The following is a 10481-nucleotide window of genomic DNA, read 5'->3' as shown; positions in this document are numbered from 1 at the left end:
GGTATGAATACTTTTGCAAACCACTGTATGTTTCACTTTGGTGAAGTTTCCCTTCTGGATGTAACAGAGTTGATGCAATCCACTGTAAAAGTGACAAAAACACACAAAGTTATTTTATTGCAGTGATTAATTTGACCTATATGTAGAAAATGTTACATTTACATGATGACATCATGGATCAGTCAGCAGCATCTGATCAAGTAATCTGAAGCTGAAAGTGAAAGTAGTCAAATTAATGAACAAAAATACAGTTTCAAAGCAAATTAATTCAGATACAAAACTTTAAATTCAGTTTCAATTTARTGAAATTTATTTTCAAACCAAWGCATTAATTTCAAATTAAACACATTCAGATTCAGTTCCTGCTGGTCCAACATTTATCTCACACAGGTCAGACTGTTGTCTCAGTGTTGAATGATGTCCTGTTGGTTCTTGAATTAGATATCATGAGAGCCAGTTCTCAGAGGCTGATTGGCACTTGCACAGCACCCATGACCCCGATGAAGTCCAGGTGGACCCCAGAGCTCTCTCTGATGTCACCGATGAAGAGGAGGTGCAGGTATGTGGCGCTCATGGTTCTGCTCCTCTGTGGGAGTTCCCACCTGAACCCGTGTGTTCCCGTTCAGGTCGATCCACGTAAATACACCGACGGAGACCGGGAGAAGTTCCTGGACGACCCGACCTTCGACTACTCCGCGAGACACCCGGCGGAGCGGTCGTGGCAGGACGAGCACCACGAGAACAAGTACTGCGAGGTGCAGTGCAGCCACACCTGCAACTACAAGGCCGTGTCGCCKTCCTACCTGGACAACCTGATCTGGAGGGAGAGCGAGGTCAACCACTACTACGAGCCCAAGCTCATCATCGACCTCTCCAACTGGAAGGAGCAGCAGAGCAAGGAGAAGGCCGAGCGCAAGGCCAAGTCCAAGTGTGAGAAGAACGGGCTGGTCAAGGCCCAGATGGCCCTGCAGGAGGCRGAGAAGACCCAGAGTCCGGTAGAGAAGGACAGCGTCCAGGAGAAACACCAAACAGAACGGCCTCAGAGCCAACAGAACCAAGGCTTTGACTTTGACTCCTTCATCGCCAGCACCATCAAACTGAGCCTGCAGCCAGAACCGTGTCCCGAGGCGACCCTGCTCAGCGAGGTGACCCTGCTCAGCGAGGTGACCCTACTCAGCGAGGTGGGCCTCCTGAACGAGCTCAACTTCTCCGTCTCCCAGCTTGAGGCCCCGCGCTCCAGCTCCGTGTCGAAGACCATCAGTCAGGAGAAGGAGGAGAAGTGCCTGGTGAACCTGGCCCAGCTGGGAGGAGGGGGCCTGGGGGTCGTCTCCACGGACTGCGTCTGGCCCGCTAAACCCTGGGAAAACTTGAGCTCCTCGGAAAGAGTCGGGGAGAAYGGCTGCTTGATAGATGAAGCGTGCTGGGACATCCGTAACGTGGACCACTTCCAGAAGGAGAGCACCTACACCAGCTACCTGGACCGCCTGTTCAGCAGGAAGGAGGAGGGCGTGTCTGAGATGGTGGCCGGCTCGGAGACGGAGTCCTCGGTGGTGAAAGAGCTGGACGACAGCTTCCTGGACAGCAGCGCAGAGATCGTTCTTAATATGCAGCTGGACTCTCTGGCCCTGCCCGGCTTCGACGGCCCCGATGACCTGCCTCTGAGATCCATCCAGGCTTCCCTCACGCCTTGTGCTGTCAAGTGCTCGCCTCAAATCGCCCACAAAACCTACAGCAGCATCTTCAAGCATCTGAATTAGTGGAAAATCTCTTTCTTCCCTCAGTGCGACTTGTAGGCAGTTGTGTTTTTATTTTTTATAATCTGGTATGTTATTGTACTTGAATCATTTCATACCTTTTTTATCGTCGTTACGTTTGTTTCTTGAAGTTCGCAGGTGATTTGTTATTTTTAAAGAGTTCTTTGTCATCACTCTGAGCCTTCATCACCAGGCCTTTATGAGTTCATGTCTACGCCTTCATCGCTAACGCTGGTACCTCACTGGGCTGCAGCTGTTCTGGACCAGTCAACATACCAGAACTTTATGTTTTAGTCTCTTTGAATTTGGAGTTTCGAGGCAGACAGTTTTTGAGAATCAGAACTTGTGCACGTCTTGTAAAACTAATCTTATTTCATAAAAACTTATTTTAATCTGCTGGTGGACACTAATGAAGTGCAGTCAGATGTGGACCAGTTTTTCAGTTATTATAGAGGACTCTTAGATCTGGACTTGTTTACTGCAGAGAAGAGGTCCTGTGAAGGTGTCAGAAGACAGCTCTAACACTCCTGAGACTCCCACAAAACTGAGACTGTTTGAGACACCCAGGACTAAACTGAGACTGTTTGAGACACCCGGGACTAAACTGAGACTGTTTGAGACACCCAGGACTAAACTGAGACTGTTTGAGACACCCGGGACTAAACTGAGACTGTTTGAGACACCCGGGACTAAACTGAGATACAGACTGATTTAAGACGCCCAGGACTAAACCAAGACAGATTTGAGACGGCCAGGACTAAACTGARACTGATGTGAGACACCTGGGACTAAATTGAGACTGATTTAAGAGGCCCAGGACTAAACCAAGACAGATTTGAGACACCCAGGACTAAACTGAGACTGATGTAAGACACCTGGGACTAAATTGACATATTTCAAATACCTACTGTAAAACTGAGACTGGTTTGAGACACCCAAGACAAAATTGAGACTGATTTAAGAGTCCCGGACTAAACTAAGACAGATTTGAGACACCCAGGACTAAACTGAGACTGATGTGAGACACCTGGGACTAAACTGAGACTGGTTTGAAACACCCAGGACTAAACTGAGACTGGTTTGAGACGCCCAGGACTAAACTGAGACTGGTTTGAGACGCCCAGGACTAAACTAGGCCAAGTTGAGGATACTTGTGACAACCTCTGACTGGTAAATCTTCGTCACAATGTATTTTTAAAACCAGGATAAAAATCTGAGCGATGAGACAGTGAGTCTCAGCAAGTAAATGTCGAACCTTTTAAAGACATTTTGAGACTCCGTCACATCTTCTGTTCATGAACTGAGTCCAGCAGTCTCAGCCGAGTCAGGTACCACCCGACCCATCATGTCACTCTCACATGAACGTACTGTAGACGAGAGCAGAGGAKGATTTAAGAAACGAGTAACTTGATGTGACGTGAGGAAGGACGGCAGACTAACCATCACCTGGGCCTTTTAAAGTGCTTTCTAACAGCCTTTCCTGTTCTGGGTTGGATCAAATCCTTCGGGGTGGGTGGGATTTCTTGTTTTTTATTTGGTTAACTTTAATATTTTCCCCAAAGAAAGCTTCCTGACCCCTTTCATACTGTAAATCTGACACATGATGCCAGCAGCAACCATTCTTCTTTAAATGTAAATGYGTTATCTACCTCAAGGTAACAGCCGTGAGAGACACTCGAAGCCACACTAGTGCTTTACATCCTCGTACCATGAAGTGAAGCGGTCTCCGACCACATTCTGTTCAGCATTTAACCTAGTGAGGTGTTTTCAGTAATCATTATTTATTTCTAGCAGATGTGCGATATTTATTTGAACTTGTGTTTTGTCGATGTGATTATTGAAGAGTTGGACGAACTTCCGTTTTCATTTCGGCACTAAGGATGTGCGCGTTTGTTTTAAGGGTCGGACGTGAAGTTCACGTGTTCTGTTGGAGAAGAAGCTTTCCATTTTTCATCAGCCGCCTCCTGGGTATCGTTCTGTTTGTTTTTGTTTTTTAAATTCTACCTGCTTTAAGTCTTCAGCAGGAAAACTTCTGTCTGTTGAAGCAAAGCGCTGAAAAGTCTTAGTTTGTTTTTATCTGAAGTCACAGYGAAGCGTGGAGACAGAAAGGTACATCAGAGTAATGTTGAGTGTAACGTCTGTTTTTATTGTACTTTGTTTTTCTTTTTYCCCCAGACAAGCATGATGAATTAGGTTAAGGTGTAGCATGTAGAACACTTACAAACTTTATTTTGTAATCATTGGTTTCTCTGTTCTACAAAATATCTCCAAATAAAATTTACTGGCGAAGACTTTTTTTATTTCTTTTGTTTTTTCTCCGTTAAACAGGACTGATTTTAATGTGAAACTCTGATTCAAGATGGCCGCCACTGCCAATTTACATGAGCAAACTAACCGTTTTATCGGTTAGTTAAAATGTAACTGGTACATCTTTTTGAGTTTTAAAATTTTCCCAAATATTTAAATATCAAACTAAACCTAAATGAATCGGACCCATGAGATGAACATCTTGTAAAACTGGTTRATTTTCCTCTAAAACAAAGTTTATTTGTTGAAATTATTGTTTATTTTTCCCAGCTGGAGTTTAAAGTGAAGAATCGGGAAGAGATGAGGCTTTATATGAGCTGCAGGTTTTATAACCAACAAAAACAACCTGATTAACACAAAAAATAAATGTTAATTAATCCTGATGACTTCCTGCTGAAAAAAAGATCGACTCTGAAGTTATAAAAMTCAGCAGGTTTCAAATAAAGTAATGGTTCCTTTAATCCTAATCTGTCATTATTGAATATTATTTATTGTAAAGATGAATGTTTGGCTCCAACAGGAACATCTYGTTTTCTGCACACTGAACCAGGATATTTATTCATTTATGATACTAATTTATGAGCATTTGGACCAGAAGAGCTGCAGGTCTGATCACTGCTCTGCTCCTTCCTGGTTGGTCTTTAAACACAGGTTTAGATCAACCTGAGTCGAGACGAGCTGCTGTGGAAAAATGCACGTCCTCAGAAAGGTCACCTTTGTTTTGGAAAAATAAGGGCTGGTGGTCCACAGGTCTGCAGGTTCTGCTGGGAGCTGTGAATAAGTGACAACAGGAAAATAAGTAACAACACGTGCATTTTTTCAGCTTGTCTGACCTGAACTCACCTGACCTGAACTCACCTGTCCCACGTGATTCCTGCAGTCCCAGAGAAAACAAACCGGAAGTCACCGTTAGACCAACAGACCTGCTGCTAAAAAAATAAACTAAAGAAATGGTTCAGTGAAAGGTGAGTGCTGGTTACTCATACTAGAGTGAAAGCTAATAAAATGCTAACTAAGCTACAAGAATCAAACTCCTAGCTAAAATGTTAAAGTAGCAAAATGCTACTTAAAAATAGCAAAACACAAGCTAAAAGTACAATGCCATCAAAACCTAAAAGTGAAAAAAATAGCTAAAAGAAAATACTAGCTACAAGCTAAACTAACAAATGGCTATAGCAGTAGCTCAGCTTTAGCTGTATCRGTGTTAATGCTAAAATTAGCACAATTAGCATGAACATACTTACAGGCTTATGCATTTATAGTGTTAATGAAATTAGCATTTGCAGTAGCAGTACAAGAATTAGCAACACAAGTGGTGGTTGTACTTATAGCAGCAGAATAGTTGCTGAAGTATTATTACCTGTTGTACTATTAGCAGTGGTATTGTTTGCAGTTGTAGCATTAGCATCATGAGTAATAGCAGCATTGATATATATTACTGGATTGGGTGAGGCTAGCGCAATGCTAGGTACATGGACGTGTACAAACTGGATCTCTGTTATGCATTGAAGAAACCGTTTTTTATTTTGACAATGTAAAATTGTTTCTAAATAAGGTTAAAGATGAACATTGCAGCTTTTTAATGTTAGCGTACAGGTTTTATGATTAAAATAATAAATTCAGGTTAAATATGCATAATATTTACCTGTGAAACATAACCTTTTAGCTCTTGCAAAGGTGTTGTAACAATTTCTGCAGTTTATAGCAAAGTACTTGTACCATTTGTACATTTATAAACCGTTTGTTTGCGCCCCGCTACGTTCTGCTCATTGATTTCAATGGTTAGTGTTAGCATTAGCTCAATACATAAAAATCCCCCTTGCGAAGTATGCCCATGTCACGTGACGCCCAATCCTGTAACATATATCAAGATCAGCAGCAGTAGCATTAGCATCAGGAGTATTAGCAGTTGTAGCATTAGCATCAGGAGTATTAGCAGTTGTAGCATTAGCATCAGGAGTATTAGCAGTTGTAGCATTAGCATCAGGAGCATTAGCAGTTGTAGCATTAGCATCAGGAGTTTTAGCAGTTGTAGCATTAGCATATGGAGCATTAACAGTTGTAGCATTAGCATCAGGAGTTTTAGCAGTTGTAGCATTAGCATCAGGAGTATGAGCAGTTGTAGCATTAGCATCAGGAGTATGAGCAGTTGTAGCATTAGCATCAGGAGTATCAGCAGTTGTAGCATTAGCATCAGGAGTATGAGTAGTTGTAGCATTAGCATCAGGAGTATCAGCAGTTGTAGCATTAGCATCAGGAGTATTAGCAGCTGTAGCATTAGCATCAGGAGTATGAGCAGTTGTAGCATTAGCATCAGGAGTATTAGCAGTTGTAGCATTAGCATCAGGAGTATGAGCAGTTGTAGCATTAGCATCAGGAGTATTAGCAGTTGTAGCATTAGCATCAGGAGTATGAGTAGTTGTAGCATTAGCATCAGGAGTATTAGCAGTTGTAGCATTAGGAGTATTAGCAGTTGTAGCATTAGCATCAGGAGTATTAGCAGTTGTAGCATCAGGAGCATTAGCAGTTGTAGCATTAGCATCAGGAGTATTAGCAGTTGTAGCATTAGCATCAGGAGTATTAGTCGTTCTAGTGTAAGTGGTATGCTGAAGTCGATTTTAAAAAATAATGTTTTTGAAAGGATTGAGAGTTTTGTATTAAAGAAAATATTTGTATATAAAGTTAAATATTTAGAAAAATATCAACGTTACAAAAACCAACAGTTATAGCTATCTGCTAAACAAGCTGAACATTCTGATTTAAAAACAGCTAAAATAGCACAAAGTTAATCTGCAGCAGTTAGATTGTAAAAAGAAATCATGGCAAAATAAAACAATGATTGCTGACTCAGCGCTCAGACAATAATAAAATAAAATAAAATAGTGTGTCTGTGCGTTTATGTCATTTTGTTGTTTTTGTCAAATGTTTATAAACCAACTGGACAAAGTCAACACTGGCTGCGTGTCAGCAGACTCACAACTAATAATCATTTCAGTTAAAATATAAAGGAGCTGGTTTTTAATGTATTTATTTGATGGGACATAAATCATCTGCCTCAGCAGCTTAGTTTTCTGTCTTTGATTGACAGATGAGTTTATTTATTAAACTGTTTTTAAGTTGGCCTCTGCTGTTAATCTTCTCATGTCTCCGTGAACTTCAGACGGGTCAGAACGTCTGTGACCAAAGGCCGTCTCTGTTGTGAAACCGGACYGATTTATTTTTGCTTCGTCATGCTGAGTGGCTGTTTTCCTCCTCGCTGAACCTCCACGTTGTCCCTCCTCTTCAGTCGTTTATTAACAAACAAAAGATGATTATCTGTCAGAGTTCCACCTGAACACATGGGCTCTGAAGGACTCAGCTGATCAGGACGCCTCGCTTTGGAGGACATGTGGAGAGGGAGGTCTATGGGATCAATGTTGTGCCAACAGGAACTGAATCTGAATCGCTCAGATTGAATCTGAATGTTCATAATTTGAAACAGAATTCATTGGTTTGAAAATAAATTTCACTAAACTGAAACTGAATTTAAAGTTTTGTATCTGAATTAATTTACTTTGAAACTGTATTTTGGTTTATTAAAAATTCAGTTTGACTAGTTTCAGTTCCATAATTCAGATGTTTGTGTCACATCCTGGTCCTTGAGAAAGCCAGGCAGAGTAATCAAACACAGATCCACAGATTTATGTTTCACTTTGGTGAAGTTTCCCTTCTGGATGTAACAGAGTTGATGCAATCCACTGTAAAAGTGACAAAAACACACAAAGTTATTTTACTGCAGTGATTAATTTGACCTATATGTAGAAAATGTTACATTTACATGATGACATCATGGATCACATATTGATCAGATGCTGCTGCTGACTGATCCATGATGTCATCATGTAAATGTAACATTTTCTACATATAGGTCAAATTAATCACTGCAATAAAATAACTTTGTCAAATTATGAACATTCAGATCCAATCTGAGCAATTCAGATTCATTTCCTGTTGGCACAAGTTTTATCCCATAGTGGATCTGGGTGTTTCTCCTGGACCTGTTGGCTCCTGGACTCGACCCTGAATAGGAGGGAGATGATGAAGCTGCAGCGGTCAGAACTGGGTCTTCATGCTGCTGAAGTTCAGGGACCAAACTGTCTGATGTTGTTGGTTTTATTTGTTGTTTAAGTGTTTTGTGTCTGAAGGGTCTGCAGCTGAAAACTGCACRTCTCTGAGATGAAGGTGATGATGAAGAGCTGCTCCTCTTCATGCAGGTGGAACACTGAGTTCTGAGAACAGAATGTTAAAAAGTTTCCATTAAATCAGGAAATAAATGACTGTTTCTCACATCTGCCTAATGAAGAGCTGAAGCATTTTGTTTGTTCAGAACATTAATTACAAACATGTTTGGTCATTAGCGGGGGCGGGGGTGCTGAAAGAAAAGCAGAAGCTGTAAATGTGACAGGTTCGCTGCAGCTCTGAGGTGTAAAAGGTGATCCTCTGGTGGTCCGAACACTCTGTAATGTTTAAAGAGCAGGTCTCTTAGGACGGGGGTCTATTTCTGACGGCACTTTGTGTTCTAACTTTAGTTCTGTCCACTGCCAGCCTCTGAATATGGACACATTCTGACACCGAGGAGCCATAATGAGCAACCGGCTACTGCAGGATGTCTTTTTGTCTTTGTGCTCAGTTAGCTGCACCGAGTCGCTTCAGAACCAGACTGTCAGGTTCTGTTAGTTCCTTCTGTTTCACCAAGACCGCTGGAGACTAACACTACAGCTATAGATGGATGGATGGATGAATGGATGGATGATGGATGGATGATGGATGGGTGGATGAAGGATGGATGGTGAATGGATGGATGATGGATGGATGATGGATGGGTGGATGATGGATGATGGATGGATTGATGGATGATGGATGGATTTAAACAGTTTCCATAATAAGTTTAACCTCATAAACAGGGGCGGAGCCAGAGAGGTGGCCAGGATGGGTAGTGCTACCTCTGTCACCTGATGGACCGCCCCAAAATATATATGACAAGTAGGTGGGGATCTTAGTGTTCAAGGCACAGTATGCTAACACCAGCTTATCCAMGCTAGTGGCTAGCCTCTTCATTGTTAACACTAGCTTATCTATGCTAGTCACTAGCCTCTACGATGCTAACACAAATGAACAGTCTCCTCATTGGCCAGCTCCCGCCTCTCAGTGGTGTCAGCCTATCATTAAACAGATCAATAGCTGGATTAGGATTAGCTATAGCCTCCTGCTACAAGAATGTAACAACCACTGTTTGAGCAATAATCTTAATGTATTTACATTTAAATTTGTTAAAGACTGTTCTCTGATGCTACTGAACTTTATATATTTTAGCTGTGTATGTTCAGAAATGCCTTAATTATAGCTTTTTTATTAGCTTTAGCATTAGTGGTTAGCTTAATTTGAGTTTAGCATCTGCAATCAGCATGTGATCATTCTTAGTTACAATCACAAAACTTCAGCTCAAAGTTTCTTAAAACAGCTGTTTGGAATTAGCTGTGGTGGCCATCTTGATTTTACAAATCCTGGATGTTGTTTTTGACCACCCCCTGCAGAAAGTCTAGCTCCGCCCCTTCTCACAGCACTCTAATTAACATCAGTTCTACAAACCAAAGTGTTCAGTTGTGTTGTTTTCAAACAGGAGGTTATAAAAATGTTTTTCTGTTTTGTTGGAAGGAAGGATGTGAATAAGTTTTGTGTTAATTTGAGTGTTTGTGTGGTGTGCTGCTCTGCCTACATGTGTTACATCATCACACTCCTACAGGAGATCAAACCTGACTTTACTGCGTGGTGGGGGGGGGGGGGGGTGCAGGGGGGTGATGACCCGTCAGCTCTGTTTGGGTAAATGAAGATGTTCTCAGATTAGAAATTAAAGGTCGGAGGGGAACAGATGAACAGATTTCACCTGGAGGTGAGCGTGAGGAGCTGCCGCCCCCGGAGGCAGGAGGCTGGGAGCGATCACGACGTCCTGCCTCCGTCTGCACAGGAAGACAGAAACCTGCAGAAACTCATCCAAACAAAACTTTCTAATGTTTATCAGTCTGAACCTGAGCTGAACACAGGACGTTTGGATGTCTGTTAGCAAAACATCTCATGGAGCAGTGGACAGGTTAGAAACACTCACACCTGATTCAGTTCAAGATGGCCGCCACAGCCAGGAGGAAATACTGAGCTGCAGCTAGCTGTGGTAGCTGAGAGTCGTCCCAGTCACGGACTCTGAAGGCCGACAGCTGTGCTCCTCTTCAAAACCAGTTTTCATTTCATTCATCCTCTAAAATGAAATAAAAACAAGAGTTTTTCTCTGGAACAGAGGAGCTGAGACTCACACAGACCCCCAGAGACCCCCAGAGACCACAGAGACCCCCAGAGACCAACAGAGACCCCCAGAGACCACAGAGACCC

At 42.2% G+C, this 10481-nt stretch overlaps 2 protein-coding genes across 4 annotated transcripts in view; both read left to right on the top strand.

Moving 5' to 3' along the window:
• The window catches only part of mapk6 (mitogen-activated protein kinase 6), a 20491-nt gene extending 16446 nt beyond the window's left edge, over positions 1-4045 (top strand). For both annotated transcript variants that reach the window (XM_014026654.1, XM_014026653.1), the window contains exons 7-8: positions 442-559; positions 627-4045. In XM_014026654.1, the coding sequence (XP_013882108.1) occupies positions 442-559; positions 627-1757 (1249 nt within the window). In that variant the 3' untranslated portion in view covers positions 1758-4045. The remainder of the gene's footprint in view (positions 1-441; positions 560-626) is intronic.
• Positions 4046-4820: 775 nt separating this feature from the next.
• LOC106530925 (ubiquitin carboxyl-terminal hydrolase 4) overlaps positions 4821-10481 on the top strand; it is a 13720-nt gene continuing 8059 nt past the window's right edge. Inside the window, exon 1 of one of the 2 annotated variants that reach the window (XM_014026655.1) lies at positions 4821-5026. The gene's annotated coding sequence lies outside the window, so the exon portion shown is untranslated. The remainder of the gene's footprint in view (positions 5027-10481) is intronic. The other variant, XM_014026656.1, reaches the window with a different exon arrangement.

This window comes from Austrofundulus limnaeus, unplaced genomic scaffold (assembly GCF_001266775.1).
Source record: "Austrofundulus limnaeus strain Quisiro unplaced genomic scaffold, Austrofundulus_limnaeus-1.0 Scaffold578, whole genome shotgun sequence".
Classification (NCBI taxonomy): Eukaryota; Metazoa; Chordata; class Actinopteri; order Cyprinodontiformes; family Rivulidae; genus Austrofundulus; species Austrofundulus limnaeus.
This window is presented reverse-complemented; position numbering and strand designations above follow the sequence as displayed.